At 39.2% G+C, this 18,207-nt stretch overlaps 1 protein-coding gene across 11 annotated transcripts in view; it reads right to left on the reverse strand.

Annotated features, from left to right (window-relative positions):
* The window catches only part of DMD (dystrophin), a 1,935,994-nt gene that overhangs the window by 436,666 nt on the left and 1,481,121 nt on the right, over positions 1–18,207 (reverse strand). For all 11 annotated transcript variants that reach the window (XM_043505382.1, XM_043505371.1, XM_043505378.1 and 8 more), the window contains one exon: positions 9,800–10,011. In XM_043505382.1, the coding sequence (XP_043361317.1) occupies positions 9,800–10,011 (212 nt within the window). The remainder of the gene's footprint in view (positions 1–9,799; positions 10,012–18,207) is intronic.

Here is an 18,207-nt window from a genome sequence, read left to right on the forward strand (position 1 = left end):
GTGTTCATTTTAATTTTTATCTAGATCTGCTAACTAACAATTCCTTCCTCATTAGAAAAGCAGATCAGGAGATTGATGAATTGGTTGCAATGGAAACCAAATTCCATATGCTTTTCTTGTTTGTCTGCTTGTCATAACCAACATCTGTAAAATACTGTGTGCATCCATGTCTCCTCCATTATTTGTAATCAAATAGCAGTAACAATACAGATGATCAGTTCTTAGGGCTAGACAAATATATAGGTTACCAACCATCTTTGACAATGTGAGTGCAAAAGCACATTATAATTTGCCAAAAACTCTCATGGAAGGTTTCAGAGTAGCAGCTGTGTTAGTCTGTATCCGCAAAAAGAAAAGGAGTACTTGTGGCACCTTAGAAACTCACAAATTTATTTGAGCATAAGCTTTCCTGAGCTACAGCATCCAATGAAGGGAGCTGTAGCTCACGAAAGCTTATGTTCAAATAAATCTGTGAGTCTCTAAGGTGCCACAAGTACTCCTTTTCTTCTCATGGAAGGATTATTAGAATCAGTAGCTGGCTGTATAAATTAGAAACTTTCTGCAGAAAATAACTTCTTTTTCAAATAGGAAAATCCTCCATGAATATAGATTTTCCTTTCCCCCAAAGTGATGTTCATGTGGAAATCTGGTTTTGATTAAACTAATAGAGTCTTCACACAAAGCTAATCATTAGTAAGCTATTTTGTCAAGACTGATGCATGATCGAAAGAAGTCTGAATGTCAAGTTAAATAAACAAACAGAGTGTAGCAATTGCTCACTTTAAAGTTTGCAGGTTCATTCTGGATAAGCTTACAAAAGTTTTGATACTTATCTGAACCTTTAAGGGACTCCCTACTGGGGCTAGTTTCTTCCATCCACAGAAAAAAGCTTTAGCTCCTCTTATCTGCTTTAAGCACTGTAGGTTCCTCTGACTTGGGAAGAGGAGAATTCCAGGATGTGGCCCCCATATTAGGGCTCCTCTAAAGGAAGTAGTCTTTGCTCTACTTCAAGTATGGATCTAATATGTTGCCTGTTAGGAGAGCTTCTCTTATTTCTTTAAGGTATACTGGCATTTTGGGATGTCTCTATAATATAAGACTCAAAGGATGTCATAAGATTATAAAATTCAGGAAAATGGTAGATCTCTCTTCATCTAAATTCTGCATTTCAGAGCAGCAGAGAATCTATCTTGGCCAGGTGAGAGGTTACAAAACTACCTGCCGAACTGGTGGGCAGCGATTGATCCAGAGGGGGTTGATTTATCGCGTCTTGTCTAGACATGATAAATTGACCCCCGAGCGCTCTCCCATTGAGTCCTGTACTCCATTGGTGTGAAAGGCGCAGGCAGAGTCGACAGGGGAGCGGCAGCCGTTGACTCACCGCAGTGAAGACACCGTGGTGAGTAGATTTAAGTACACAGACTTCAGCTATGTTATTCACGTAGCTGAAGTTGTGTAACTTAGATCGATTCCCCCCGCCTAGTGTAAACCAGGCCTACATCCTACTATTCTGAAGGTGATCTGTCCTTAGAAACCAGAAGGGCAACAACGTAACTACCTGCCTCCACAAAGAGAACTTGGTTTGCACAGGTAAACAGGTAAAAGGCTGTGGCTGGTAGATAGCGGAAAGAGGAGCCTAATAATCAATTTTTTTTGAACCTTCAAAAAGTTGTATTGAACGATGAGTGAAGGTTCAGGCTACTTTTCAATGTTATCTGAAACATTGCCTGGGCATTTTTTCTTAATTCACTCACCCATGACTACGCATTATCAAGAAGTCAGAATACCTCATTATTTTAAATACTGTGGGCTGGATTCAGCCCCAGGTCTTACCTGCTTCCACGTACATTACCCAGAGCATAGGACCAAACACTACTACAATTCCAGGTCCACTGTATCCCCCCAAACAGGTGGCATTCACTGGGGAGAAGACACAGCCAAGCCAACCAGATACATGCGGCTCTGGCAAAGCCCTGGGGAGCCTTGCTCAAATAAATTTGTTATTCTCTAAGGTGCCACAAGTCCTCCTTTTCAGTTAGTGGGGCTACTCCAAAGCTCAGACCACACTTGAACTATGCTCTCGCCTGGACTTATTGTTATTATTTGTAATTGTTCTTTAGATATCTTATATGTGGGCTTTTTTTTTTCCCTTCATTTTTTGCTGCAGACTTTGTCCATCTATTGTACATTTGTAAGAATTTCACCATGCTCATACTTTATTCTTTTTGGAAAATATTTTTCCAGTAGAACAATGTTATAAAGCACTAGCTATCATATGTACATAGTTGCCATTTTCCAACCAAAAATATTGTAGTAGAATATTTTACATTTCCTTTATAGATACAAAAACAGTCTGTCCACGTTGTGGACTAATGGCCTGTAAACTTTCACTTGGAAAATGCGTACCTTTTGCTAGTTCCCTGTGAATTTAAATGACCTTATAAACCCCTCCAAAGCAGGCTTTTTAATGGAAATGCTGACAGACCCATTACAATGCTACGATTCTTGCCATTAACTTCAAGACTAATCTATTAAGTTCCTGACATTACCAAAGAACAATATCATTCAGAACATAAATGAAGAGTATGGGGGATTCTGTTTGAGGAAACAATTTGCATTTTCCAGTTTACTGGAAATGAGTATTTAATCTTTTCAACAACTTTGAAGAGTGCACGCTTAAGTCATTGCACCTACTCTATACTTTTCACAGGGACCGAGAGCAAAGTGTTATAGTGAAAGGTTTATTGTCCAACCTAATACAGTCCCATTATTTTCTGTCTTACATGACTAGATGTAATGAATTTTTATAATTGAACTAATGGAATACTATTTCTTTCTTCTTTTTTTCTTTCAAGCCCCATTTCTCTTCCTTCTACTTTGGAATAAGTAGAAACAAAAAAGTGCTTTATTACCTTAATTTCATTATGACATTTGTAAAGCATTCTTCTTATTTCATCTGTGTCACCTCTTGAATTTGCTAGCTTTATTAAAAGGCTTAAAGAGTTAGGGATGCGCATTAATCATGCTGCTTATGTATATTTTTAATTTTATTTAATTAGAAGACACTACTTGCTATGTTATTAGTGGGAAAATCTAGGCAATTAAGGGTCCTTAATTAAAAACAAGTAAGGAAATGAGACTGGGCCTTTCTTTCTATTCATGCATTACCCAGTGGAGTAAAATAAACTGTGCACAGATACAGCAATATGTATGTACAGCACCATCCAATTTGGAGCATGTCACTTTCTGTATTAAATATTTATGTAACCCAGGTCCGGAAAAGCAGACCCACTGCCCACCCCTTCTCTGGATGTTATCAGCTATTTAGCTGGTCTAGAGAGGTATAACCATTCATCATTGGTCCTCTATTTCAGTGTTTGTGCAGCTGCGGGCATCATCCCTATAATATTCCACTGCACTTAGAATTGTACATTGTGAACTCTGGAATAATCCATAAAACAACACTAAGAGTATATTTCTTTCACCTTATGTAGTTAGTCCATATCTCTAATATTAGGTGGCAGCAAAACAGTTAAGGGTGACATTATAAAGCAAGTGGCAAGGTAACTGTTGCACACAGTATATGACTAAAGGCAAGACTGTCCCTTGCCTGAGGCACTGTGCAGGGAGTAAGGGAGGCTAAGGCTACTTTGCCGGTGAGTCCCTGGTAGGAAAGCAGCCTCAGTGGGACTGCTACTACATTTCCTGCACCGGTGAATTGGAAGTGGGCAGGCAGGGGAATAGCCGTGGCACTAGCTGCCCTCCCACACATTGGCCCTCTCACTTAAAATTAGAGTGACCATATTTCCCAAAGGTAAAACGGGACATTGTGCGGGGCTGGCCTGAGCCACTTTCACGAGCCCTCCCCACCCCCAGGCTGGGGTTGCTGGAACCCTGCCTCCCCCAAACCTGCAAGAGGCTGTTACTGGAATCCTGCTACCCCTCCCACACGAGAGCCCTGCCTCTCCCCCCCACAAGGGGCTGACATCACCACTCACCCACATCGCACATTCCTCTGCACCGTACTCCACTTGTTTGACAAAGGTGGGCATTTGTCCCGTTTGCTCTTGCCAACTGATCAAGTCGGCAAGAGCAAAAGGGACACATGTCCACTTTTGCCAAAAAAGTCAGGATGGCTCGGACAGGGTTTAAAAAAGGGACTGTTCCAACCAAAACAGGATGTATGGTCACCCTACCTAAGATAGTATTGAAGGGCAAGTAAACTTCTACTGGAATAGAGGAGGAGCAGATTATCTCTCGCTTGAGCCAAACAGGGAGCAAACTGAGTCTCTTTTTTAAACTTTTGAAAATCCCATTCAAAAAGTAAAACTAATGCCTTATATAGGATTTCTAGCTAGTTTTCTAACCAAATGTGTTTATACCATTTGTTGTACAAAGAGCAAGAATAAAGAGGGTATTTGTTCTCTTTTACTATTAATTTAAAAATATAACAATGAATGCCGGCAATACCAGTAACAGGCATCAAAGTCTCAGGTTTTATCAACAGAATAGATTACAAAACCAGAAAGGACTACTATTATCATTTAGTCTACCCCTTGTACAACTGACCACCAGACTTCACTGAATTAACTCCTATTTGAACCAGAAAAACTATTTAGAAATTAATAAAACAAAAACATTCAACCATGACTTCAGACCTTCCAATGATGGAGAATCCACCACAACCTTCAGTAAATTGTTACAATTGTTACCCTCACTGGTAAAACTTTTTGCCTTATTTCTAGTCTGAGTATGTCTAGCTTCATCTTCCAGGCACTAGATTATTATACTTTTGTCTTCTAGACTGAAGACCCCTTCGTTATTGTAATTAACATGTAGATACTTCTGTTCTATGATCAGATCACCCCTTACCTTTTTCTTTGTTAAGATAAACAAATAGAGCTTGTTGAGTCTATCATTATAAGGCTTATTTTCCAATCTTTTAATTGTTCTTAAAAAGAAAAGGAGTACTTGTGGCACCTGAGAGACTAACAAATTTATTTGAGCATAAGCTTTCGTGAGCTACAGCTCACTTCTTGGGGCTCTTCTCTGAACTCTTTGCAATTAATCAACATCCTTTCAGAGTCATTGTTTCCCGGGACAGAGTCCCCAATCCTGTAAGTATGGCCTGCGATCTTTGTTCCTGGATGCATGTCTTTACATTTGGCCTCACTAAAAATGCATATTTTCTTGCATCCAGCTTGCCAAGCAATTCATAGATTTGTAAATTCCAAGGCCAGAAGGAAGCATTATGATGAAAGTAATGCACACTGGAAAACATAATCCAAACTATACATATAAAATGATGGGATCAAATTTAGTTGTTACCACTCAAGAAAGATCTTGGAGTCATTGTGGATAGTTCTCTGAAAACATCCACTCAGTGTGCAGCAGCAGCCAAAAAAAAAGTAACAATGTTGGGAATCATTAAGAAAGGGATAGATAAAAAGACAGAAAATATCATTCTCTCTATATAACTCCATGGTACGCCCACAGCTTGAATACTGCGTGCACCAAAAAAGAGATACTGGAATTGGAAAAGGTACAGAAAAAGGCAAGAAAAATTATTAGAGGTATGGAAAAGCTTCCATATGAGGGAAGTTAATAAGACTGAGACTTTTGAGCTTGGAAAAGAGATGACTAAGGGGGGATATGATTGAGGTTTAAAATCATGACTGATATGGAAAAAGTAAATGTAAAAGTAAAGAAGTGTTATTTCCTCCTTCTCAGAACTAGGGGGACACCAAATTAAATTAATAGGCAGAAGGTTTAAAACAAACAAAAGGAAGTATTTCTTCATACAATGCATAGTCAACCTGTGGAGCTCTTTGCCAGAGGATGTTGTGAAGGCCAAGACACTAACAGGGTTCAAAAAAGAACTAGATGAATTCATGGAGGATAGCTCCATCAATGGCTATTAGCAAGGATGGGCAGGGATGGTGTCCCTAGTCTGTGTTTGCCAGAAGCTGGGAATGAGCGACAAGGGATGGATTGCTTGATGATTACCTGTTCTGTTCATTCCCTCTGGGGCACCTGGCATTGGCCACTGTAGGAAGACAGAATACTGGGCTAGATAGACCTTTGGTCTGACCCAGTATGGCTGTTCTGATCTAATCTGACCACCTATGTAACAGAAGCCATAGAACTTCCCTAGAATAATTGGTAAAGCTTGTCTTTTAGGAAAACATCCAATCTTGATTTAAAAATTGCCAGTGATAGAAAATCCACCACTATTCTTGATGAGGCACGTTTCAGTGTATCAGTGACCTGTTCTCGTCATTATTTATCACTCCCCCAATCTCTGTGTCATCTTCAAATGATTTTATATTGTCTTTAAGGACATAGGTTGAACATGGGTATTAGCTGAACAAGATTCCTCATACTTCCTTATCAACCCTGATTGAAAGGAACCACTTTCTAGAGAGAAAACAAAACTAGTCTCCATATTTATTCAATTAAAACTTTGGTCTGTCTGCCAAGATTGCTACTGCTTTCATTAGATATACACTATTAGTTCAACCTGCTAGGCTAACAAAGCTTACATTCATCATAGAACAATTAAAAAATAGGATAATTTTTTGAATTCTAGTGAAAAAGCGTTGCCAATTTACCATGTTTTGGACTCTCCCATACCTAAACCCAGTTCCTGGGATATTACTCTTGAATGGAAAGCCACAGACATTGTGAATGGACATTCATTTTGAGTAAGTCGCAAAACAGTTAACTATGAACTAACTTAAGACTCTTAAGTAAGACTAATTTTTAATTAGGAACTATATTAAAAAAACTCTTGCAACTGGAAATTTTAAAAGGGCATCAATCACAGGGGCAAATCCAGAACTAATTATAGGTTTGGGATATACGTTAGCATAGTAAAAGCAATATTACTGCATGCCTGTGTACTTCCCCATGTAATGTCCCCAATGCAGTTCATTTTCGTCCTTGGTAGGAACAATCTCCACTAAGAGGTTGGATCCAAAGCTCACTGAAATCAAAGGGAATCTTTCAATTGACTTCAGTGGATTTTGGATCATGCCCAAGAAATGGGATAGCTGAGCCAGGCGGGAACTCTAGCTGACCAGATTCCTTGACACCAAACTCCTCATAGATCTGGACTGGATGGATCTGCACTCTGTGGGGTCTGGGTATGCCCCAGGCTTAGCTGCTTATTTCCCCGCACGTGAATGCACTGAAGCATTTGAATTTTACTCAGTGTAAAGAATAACGAATCTATTAAAACTGCAAACACAAGAGATTGTGTATATTCTAAAAACACTCAGGCGTAGGATATCAAAATACATGTGCATGTTAGGACACAGAAGATTTGAAAGCATTCATTTTGAAGACCAGCTCTATTTCTAGATCCTTCAATTCAGATGCTATTTTATGAAAGAAATCTAAAAATCAGCTAAGCTCAAACAAGATTTCAGTTTTCTTTTGAATTCATGTACACTTAGCTCAGCCAAGCACAAAACAGCTATTGCTGTCACATCTGAGAGGCTTTTAGCAGGATTTGACACAATAGGAATCACAAGGCAGACAAAGATTTCTCATCCAAAGACTGGGGGATGAGAAAGAGGGGGAAGGGAACAGAATGACCCTCTCTCAGCCAGAGGTGAATTTCCTTTCTCTTGTGGGAAGGAGGACAAGCAAAACCAAACAAATGAAAGTGAACTAAAGTGACTGGCACTGCCTGAGGCTGTAAAGCCTCAGGCAATTATATCAGCATGTGGGGAGCACAAAGTAAAGCAAGGGCCAACTGCGGTTTTGATGATCTGACAGGTTTTCATAAAGCAACTATAACACATTTCAGAACATTTGTAGATCCGGGATCAAGATGCAAAATTTAGTTCCAGGTCTGGACACTGAATGCTCCAAATTTCAGGGTTATTCAAGATCCAGGTTTTGATTCACAGCTAGCACTAGTGGAGTTTTTCTCTTTTTTGTTCTATTGAAGGAATGGATGAGATTATTAGATGTTCTCTCATACACTCATGTATACAGAGCTGATGGGGAATTTTTTGACAAAACAAATTTTTCATCAGAATATGCAGCTTCATCAACTAAACTTTTAGTTGTAATGCATCAATTTTGATGAAAAACTTTCATCTTGAAAGTTTCTCAAGTCCAGGATGGAATTTCTGGCCAAAATGAGAGAGAGGGAGGGAGAGAGACAGAGAGAGAGAGAAAAAAAAAAAACCCAGCAGCCCAGAACATCCTACTGAATATTCAAAGCAGGGCCTAGAATTTGAGTGTCTTGCATCCCGGCTGACTGCCGTCATGACTGGGCTATTCTTGGGAAGGAGGAGGTGAGGAAGATTGAAAATTTTACCCCAGAAAGAGAGAGACAAAGGTCTCATATTTCATCCTGATTTGGAACAGAGAAACAATCTGAAATATCAAAAATGATTGCAGGGCAGGAACAGTTTTTCCATCAAGTTCTATTTATACGCAAGTATATGCATGAACACCTATAGATACATATATTTTGTAATTTTCATATAGATATTACAGTTTTGTATTTACCAGTTTGAGTTAAAGATTTATATTCTAAGGGCAGAGTCCTGTAAAGGAAGTATTTAAATTAAATTTTGTATTAAGATATGTAAACTTCTTATAAAGGTAATTCTGTAAGTCTAATAGAAGGAGGTGCTTGTAAGAAATGCTTGAAAGAAATGAAAAATATGGCATTCTATTTGTAAAATAGCTGTTTTCATTAGTCTTAATTGCCTGAGTACTTTGTATTTGAGATGGAGAATGTTAAAAAATAATTACTTAGAACTTGTTCACCTAATTTTTCCCTCCTTCCTTACACCTTTGCAGTTAGGAAACTTACTTTGAGGCTTATTTGTAAGCCAAACACTGGTCAGCATTCTATCTCCAGAAAGAGACAATGACAAATGTGTCTCCTCTCTGCTGAATGACAGTAGTGTACATAATCTCTAATTCTTTCTAATACATTAATGAGTGATTGTCTTTATAATAATCCATCCATGTCAGGCGATGACCCTTAAGGCAAAATCTCAAATGAGAAAACAACCAGTTACTAGCCCTAAAACAAACAAGAAAATGAAGGATTTCTGGTGTTTTCGTACTTTTCGTACTTCCGCAGGGCAAATTAAAAGCCATTTATATACTTCTAAAGTATAGGATGGGAGAGATTGATTAAAAACAATGGATGTTAATGTTAGCTAGACTGACATTTCTGGAAAGTGAAATCTTCTATTCATGTGGACCAGGACAATTTAAAAAGTGTGTGTGTGGGGGGGGTGGTTACGTGGGGGGACTAAGGGGATTAAGCTTTTACCAGAAAGCTAGATATTACCAGTTTGAGCAGATGCTCTCTATACTTATTTATGGGAATATTGCTAGAACCATCCATGACCTGCCCTCAAATGTACAGCTAAAAGACTTAAAAAACAAACAAACAAACCCACACATTTTGCCTACTGTCCCAAAAGAACAGATACAACTAGTTAGCAGCAATTCAAAGAGTGAAAGACTGGTGAAAGAGCATTCTCCAGTATCACCCAGCCCTTGGTCTCTCTGCTAATTAGAGCCTATTGTGGTGGAGAGGTTTATGTGATGTCATTTTTAGAATTTAGAATTTAGTAGCTGATAAATTTTTTTATTAGCAGGAGTGGAGGGAGAATCACCTGGTTTGTGGCTACATTTTTTGGTCCAAGTTACCCAACCTTGCAAGTATTTTTTCATCAAATCAAGTAGAAACATTTTTATCGGACATTTCAATATTTTGATTATTAATCTTTAATACAAATTCTCTATCTTCAATAATAACCTTAAGTTCGGTGTTCTGCTTTTTCAGAGCTTCCACAGTGTAGGAAATCTCCTTCCACGACTCAAGCTTGACTTTGGCCCGTTCTAGAACCTGCTCAGCTTCTTGTTTGGCTTCCAACCATTGTGTTGAATCCTTTAACATTTCATTTAGCTGCTGCCTGCGGCTTTGAAGGTGTCCCTGTACTTCGTCCCACTGGCTCTGGATCTTTTCAACTAGTGAAAAACAAATGTAAAAAAAAAAACTTATTCAAGATTAAGGTTTTTTTAAAAAAGCAGTTACTGAAATATTTAAGTAACATTTCTCATTGCAAACAACAATTTTCAGCTGTAACTAAATTTGGTTTATTAAAAGAGAACAAATAACGGTTGGTAGGACATAGCATAGGTCCTGATGCATATGTAGCCAGAAATGTCAGCTTTTTGTCTCAATAATGATGTAAAGAATACTCAAACAGGGTCACATTGATGAGAAAGAAACAGTTCTCATTCATTCATACCAAGCCAAATCAAGCTAGCATTTTTGATGAGATGTCCTATGGGGACTTCTAGAATCTTATTCTTCATTTTAAGATTAATTACAAGTGGTAATCAATGGTTATGCTATACTTTCTTGACCAGGTAAGACATATACCCGTAGAGTGCATGGCTGCTCACAAAAAACTTTCTCACATCTTCATGTTAGTTATTAGAATAAGGATTAGATGTGCCCTTATTTGGGAGGAAATGTAGTTTTGAAAGGGCTAATGATAATTGGAAGCTATGATAATGAGGTTTGGCCAAGGTCAGATTGGCCCACAAAGGCACAAGGAAATATCCTGGTGATGTGACACGGAGACCTAACCCTAAAACATGCAAAGCTTTGGGGGGGAAAATGTTCTGTGCTTTGTTAATAAGAAACCTGTATTGCTTAAAACTAGCACAGAGCCAGGCCTCTTAGTATTTTTCCCAAAGGCTGCCCCCATTATATTTAAAAGTCAGAGGCCATTTTCTCTTGGTGGGTTGAGAATTTCCTGAATGGTCTGAAAGCAAAGGCATAATCAGATGGAGGAAGCTGCCAGAGAGCACCCATGATAGGGTTGATTCCACAATGTCATTGCCTCTCTGGGCTGGAGCAGAGCAATGCCCCATCACAAACATGTAGAGTAAAAATCCTCCCAGGAGTGTCTCTCCTTTAGCCTGGAAGAAGGATTGTAGATCCTCCTGTGAATTCCCCCAGGCTTGGAGAAGGGGAAGAAAATCCTTCCAGCATCCCTTGCTCCAGCCTGGAGGAGAAGACAGAAAATGAATGGATGTGGGAAAAGGAATGATTGAGTACATGAGAGGGAGGAAGTAGGGGAAGGTAATGTAAATAACGAAATAGAATCCAAAGAGACCAGGTACAACCAGAGGACGAACCAAGGATGGGCCAAGGCTGGGAGGAGGGGGGAAAGGAGCAGTAACACAAATTACATATGTTATGCAAGGCAAGATCTGGATCATATTAAACCGTACAACTTGAAATGCGGAGTATTTAAAGGCTACACCACATTTGGGTGGCTACCTACAGCTCCTAACTGTCCCAATGAGGTTCGAGGATGAATGCATTTGAAACATAACTGATGTCCCTCTCATAAATACAAATCAGACCCATAAAAAGTAAAGGCAGCGTATTCATGTCACTAATAACTGTGGGGAGCAACAAAAATATTTTAAATTAACTATCAAGGTTTTGATTTTTACACTATCCAAAGGTGTGTGGGGGGGGGAGAGGGTTGTTTGTGCCTTATTGAGGGGTGGGGGCGGATGGTTTGGAAATTTTCCATTAAAAACAAAACACCTCCCCTCATCCCCCAAGAAACTGGAGTTTCAAATAAATGCATTTTTTGGAGGCAAAAGTATCTGCTCTCCACAGAAAATGTTCTTTTTTTTGTGTGCAAAAACCAAACAATTGAAAATCAAAATGTATTTATTTGGATATGTTGCCACAATGTCTCATAGGAAGTGTGGTTCAGTTGCTTCATGTCCCCAGTCTCCTTTGTGGGCCAGGTTCCCTTACTGGGGTACAGCATGAGAAATGTAGTCCAGCCAGGGATCTAATCTATAGAGGAGAATGAAAACATGAGACACCCAAACTGCAACCCCTATGAGGTACCTCAACATATTTTTGGCTAAAATATTTCAGTTTTCAAATTTTTGCCAAAAAGTCCAAGTCTTTATTTTTCTTCTTCAGAAAACAACAATTTTTCAAAACAGCTCTATTATTTTGTTTTATCAAGAATAAGTTATCATACCCAAAGAAAATCTTAGTGGTGCATGCCTTATTACATCAGAGCTTGACAGCCAGAGAGAGCTCAGGTAATGGAGTCTCTTTAAATTATTATCTAAGCAAACAATCAAAAGCTATGCATTTGATACATTGGGTCACTTTCTAGTCCCAGAAAAGAAAACATTTAAATGTGGGATAAACACTGGTCACATTTAAAACATTTAAATGTGGGATAAACACTGATCATTCATCTGGCTCTTCTGAGCTAGTCTTCAGCTCATTAAATATCATATGGGACAAATAAAATACTAGCAGTCAAAAAGATTTCAGAGATAGTTCATTAAAGAGGAAGTAAAGGGGACCTTTGTAATGCAGGCATTGCTGATTTATTACCGAGTAACCCAAAAGCAGTACACAAAAAACATCCATTCCTCACAGAAAGTTTACACATGATAATTGATGCTTTCACTTGAATGTGGACATTTAAAAATACATTTTGAATGAGGAAAGGCAATTTCTTTTAGCAGAACTTATTCAAGATTTCACCTTTGGCTCTCATTTAAACCACTCTGTGTGCTAGTAAATAAACATACCTGCTCAGAGTTTGTTTCTCTCTTATCTATACATTCTTATTCTCTAGCCCAGAGAGTCTCAATCAGATTCCTGAAAGGGATACAGTAGTCTAGAAAGGTTGCCTTGTGTACCCCAAAGTTTCACCTCACATAAACACTACTTGCTTGCAAAATCAGACATAAAAATCCAAAATGTCACAACACACTATTACTGAAAAATTGCTTACTTTCTCATTTTGTCTGTATGAAATTTTAGTTTGTACTGACTTTGCTGGTGTTTTTATGTACCCTGTTGTAAAACTAGGCAAATATCTAGATGAGTTGATGTACCCTCTGGAAGACCTTTGTGTATCCCCTGGGTACACATACTGTTGGACAAGGAGCGATGGCAGTGTAAAGGGGGGCCCAGAGTGAACAGAAGACAGACGTGAGGAGATCACAAACAAAAGGGGAACAGGCCCTGTCACACTCCACTGGCAATGCTCGCACATCCTACAAAAACATGTAGGGATTAGCTCTGTATCAGAGACTTTACTACCCAGGAACCACTGAGCCAGCTAGTTCAGATGAGGAGGATCAAAGAACTGCAAAATCTTTTCAAAAATGTTAGCCAACAGACCCTTCTTTAAAGGTTTCCTTCAAAGTAGATTATTTTTAAAGTATTTTGAAGGGCTTCTGTAACCATATTGGGTTTTTGTCTGAAGGCATAAGATCACTCTATAAAAGGTTTCCCCTGGTTGGAGGAGGGAATTTGTGGAAAAAAGAAAGTACTTAATACATTTTCTATGAAAGCGCAGCTGAACAGCAGGAAGAAGATGGGGAGGCATCCAGCATTCTGCCTTGTGCCCAGTAAGGGTCATTTCTGCCCACCTCCATCTCATAAGATCCTCCAGGTTACAATGGACATATGAGATTCAGTGGAGGGAAAAATGAGTTATTTCCACATCCAGTGACCCTAATCTGGGAGCATGAAGAGTTCAACCCTGGGAATAAGGTGTAGAGATCTGTGCATAGGTGGGATAAAAGAATCAATAACCCGTGAGTCAATTGTTCCAAGGATTTATCTGAGTTTTGAAGAAATACAAGGGGAGTTTGATTATCCACCTCCAGCCCTGAATCAAACACCTTCAGTAAAGTAAAACACAACAGAGGAAGGGCTATGCTGTTTTAGGATGGATGACAAAAGAAGGTCTGAGAGCTAAATAACATTAAAATTATTAAAAATTATGAACTCAGTATCACAAGGCTGGACGCCCTCTCCCTGGATTGCTTGCTGCAAACAGTCCTCACACCACCAGTGGCAAGTTCAGTACCATGTGCTTTATTTACAAGTATTTGTTCCCCACAGCATATGGCTTTTCACCAAGCCTTTACCACCAAGCTACAGGGCAGGTGGGGGAGATCGCACCTCTCTGAAAATCTGGGCTGCTTTACCCTTCTAGTCTTCCTCCTTCTCTCCTGTCTCTCTTTTAACCATCTTCAGCGGAGGAGCTGAGTCCTCTGGTTGATCGGTTAATCATCTGGTACTTAATTACTTATTTCCTTACTTTGGCTCATGTGGATAACATAAGAACATAAGAATGGCCATACTGGGTCAGACCAAAGGTCCATCCAGCCCAGTATCCTGTCTACTGACAGTGGCCAGGCCAGGTGCCCCAGAGGGAGTGAACCTAACAGGTAATGATCTAGTGATCTCTCTCCTGCCATCCATCTCCACCCTCTGACAAACAGAGGCTAGAGACACCATTCCTTGCCCATCCTGGCTAATAGCCATTAATGGACTTAACCTCCTTGAATTTATCCAGTTCTCTTTTAAACCCTGTTATAATCCTAGCCTTCGCAATCTCCTCAGGCAAGGAGTTCCACAGGTTGACTGTGCACTGAGTGAAGAAGAACTTCCTTTTATTTGTTTTAAACCTGCTACCCATTAATTTCATTTGGTGACCCCTAGTTCTTATATTATGGGAACAAGTAAATAACTTTTTCTTATTCACTTTCTCCACACCAATCATGATTTTATATACCACTATCATAGCCCCCCTTAGTCTCCTCTTTTCCAAATTCAAAAGTCCTAGCCTCTTTAATCTCTCCTCAGATGGGACCCGTTCCAAAACCCTAATAATTTTAGTTCCCCTTTTCTGAACGTTTTCTAATGCCAGTATATTTTTTTTGAGATGAGGGGACCACATCTGTACGCAATATTCAAGATGTGGGCATACCATGGATTTACATAAGGGCAATAAGTATTCTCCATCTTATTCTCTCTCCCTTTTTTAATGATTCCAAACATCCCGTTTGCTTTTTTGACTGCCACTGCACACCACGTGGACGTCTTCAAAGAACTATCCACAATGACTCCAAGATCTTTCTCCTGATTAGTTGTAGCTAAATTAGCCCCCATCATATTGTATGTATAGTTGGGGTTATATTTTCAAATGTGCATTACTTTACATTTATCCACATTAAATTTCATTTGCCATTTTGTTGCCCAATCACTTAGTTTTGTGGGATCTTTTTGAAGCTCTTCACAGTCTGCTTTGGTCTTAAACTATCTTGAGCCATTTAGTATCATCTGCAAACTTTGCCACCTCACTGTTTACCTCTTTCTCCAGATCATTTATGAATAAGTTGAATAGGATTGGTCCTAGGACTGATCCTTGGGGAACACCACTAGTTACCCCTCACCATTCTGAAAATTTACCATTTATTCCTACCCTTTGTTCCCTATCTTTTAATCAGTTCTCAATCCATGAAAGGATCTTCCCTCTTATCCCATGACAACTTAATTTACATAAGACCCTTTGTTGAGGGACCTTGTCAAAGACTTTCTGGAAATCTAAGTACAATATGTCCACTGGATCCCCCTTGTCCACATGTTTGTTGACCCCCTCAAAGAACTCGAATAGATTAGTAAGACATGATCTCCCTTTACAGAAACCATGTTGACTTTTGCACAACAATTTATGTTCTTATATGTGTCCGACAATTTTATTCTTTACTATTTACTACTTTACCTTTACGATTGTTTCAACTAATTTATCCAATGCTGTCATTAGACTTATCGGTCTGTAATTGCCAGGATCACCGCAAGAGCCCTTCTTAAATATTGGTGTTACATTAGCTATCTTCCAGTCATTGGCTACAGTAGCTGATTTAAAGGACAGGTTACATAGTTAATAGTTCTGCAATTTCACATTTGAGTTCTTTCAGAACTCTTGGGTGAATGCCATCTGGTCCCGGTGATTTGTTTCTGTTAAGTTTCTCAATTAATTCCAAAACCTCCTCTAGTGACAATTCAATCTGTGACAATTCCTCAGATTCGTCACCTACAAAAGACGGCTCAGGTTTGGGAATCTCCCTAACATCCTCAGCTGTGAAGACTGAAGCAAAGAATTAATTTAGTTTCTCTGTGATGACTTTATCGTCTTTAAGTGCTCCTTTTGTATCTCGATCATCTAGGGGCCCCATTGGTTGTTTAGCAGGCTTCCTGCTTCTGGTGTACTTAAAAAACATTTTATTACCTTTTGAGTTTTTGGCTAGCTGTTCTTCAAACTCCTTTTTGGCTTTTTTCTTATTACATTTTTACATTTAATTTGGCAGTGTTTATGCTCCTTTCTATTTACCTTACTAGTATCTGACTTCCACTTTTTAAAAGATGTCTTTTTATCTCTCACTGCTTCTTTTACATGGTTGTTAAGGCAGGTTGGCTCTTTTTTAGTTTTTTTACTGTGTTTTTTTTAATTTGGGGTATACATTTAAGTTGAGCCTCTATTATGGTGTCTTTGAAAAGTGTCCATGCAGCTTGTAGGGATTTCACTCTATTCACTGTACCTTTTAATTTCTGTTTAATTAACCTCCTCATTTTTTCATAGTTCCCCTTTCTGAAATTATATACCACAGTGTTGGGCTGTTGAGGTGTTCTTCCCACCACAGGAATGTTACATGTTATTATATTATGGTCACTATTTCCAAGCGGTCCTGTTATAGTTTCCTCTTGGACCAGATCCTGAGCTCCACTCAGGACTAGATAGAGAGTTGCCTCTCCCCTTGTGGGTTCCTGTACCAGCTGCTCCAAGAAGAGAATTATCGAGAAATTTCGTCTCTGCATTTCGTCCTGAGGTGACATGTACCCAGTCAATATGGGGATAATTGAAATCTCCCACTACTATTGAGTTCTTTATTTTGATGCCTCTCTAATCTCCCTAAGCATTTCATCGTCACTATCACTGTCCTGGTCATGCGGTCAATAATAGATCCCTACTCTTATATTCTTATTAGAGCATGGAATTACTGTCCATAGAGATTCTATGGAGCATGTGGATTCATTTAAGATTTTTATTTCATTTGATTCTACATTTTCTTTCACATATAGTGCCACACCCTCCCCCCCACCATGACCTGTTCTGTCCTTACGATATATTTTGTACCCAGGAATGATTGTGTCCCATTGTCCTCACTCCACCAGGTTTCTGAGATGCCTATTATATCAATATCCTCTCCTTTAACATGAGGCACTCTAGTTCACCCATCTTATTATTTAGACTTCTAGCATTTGTGTGCAAGCACTTTAAAAACTTGTCACTGTTTATTTGTCTGACCTTTTCTATTGTGTCAGATTCTTTATGTGAACGTTTCTTGTCTGATCTGGCCCATACTTTATCGTTTTCCATCCCCTCGTCCTGACTACAATCTAGAGAATCTCTATCAATAGACTCTCTTCTAAGAGAAGTCTCTGTCTGATCCACGTGCGCCTCTGCAGCAATCAGCTTTCCCCCATCTCTTAGTTTAAAAACTGCTCTGCAACCTTTTTAAATGTTAAGTGTCAGCAGTCTGGATCCACTTTGGTTTAGGTGGAGCCCATCCTTCCTGTATAGGCTCCCCCTATCTGGAAAGTTTCCCCAGTTCCTAATAAATCTAAACCCCTCCTCTCTACACCATTGTCTCATCCATGCATTGAGACTCTGAAGCTCTGAAGTGGATATGTTTACCAAATGGAGAGTGGTAAGTCAGCCTTAGGCTATTCTCACTCTGTCACACCAAGCTACACAATACTATAAATCTAGAGTAATTGTCCTAATTATACTCTGGATTCCAATGGTATAACTGAGATCAGATTCTTGCCCTTCATCTTTTTACTACAGCACCTAGATATTATGGTGATTTATAAATTAGGAACACATAGAATTAATGTAATCTATGTGAGGTGCCCTGTGTAGGGTCAAAACTCATGCTGTTCTTGGGGTTTTTACACAATTAATAAATAAAACAGTAAGACAAAGCCCATTGCTAGCCTTGTTCCAAGGCTTGACTGCTCCTAAGGTTCCTAAGTGCAGGGCTGCTCATTTCAGCCAACTCCTACATTCTTTCTCTCTCAGACCCCAAGATCTTTCTACCATGGTAGCTCCCTTCTGCACTTTTCTTCCTCCCTTTTTCCTCCCTAATGTTGAAAAGTTCCACTTTGGTTTGATACTGAGATCAGATGCTGCAGGGCAGGGTCAGTACCAGTGTCAGTTTCCATTAACCCCTTCATACTCTGATCCAGTGTGGTGTCTGTCCACCCCACCACAAGAGGGGATATAAGGAGAGAGATCT

This window comes from Dermochelys coriacea, chromosome 1 (assembly GCF_009764565.3).
Source record: "Dermochelys coriacea isolate rDerCor1 chromosome 1, rDerCor1.pri.v4, whole genome shotgun sequence".
Lineage (NCBI taxonomy): Eukaryota > Metazoa > Chordata > Testudines > Dermochelyidae > Dermochelys > Dermochelys coriacea.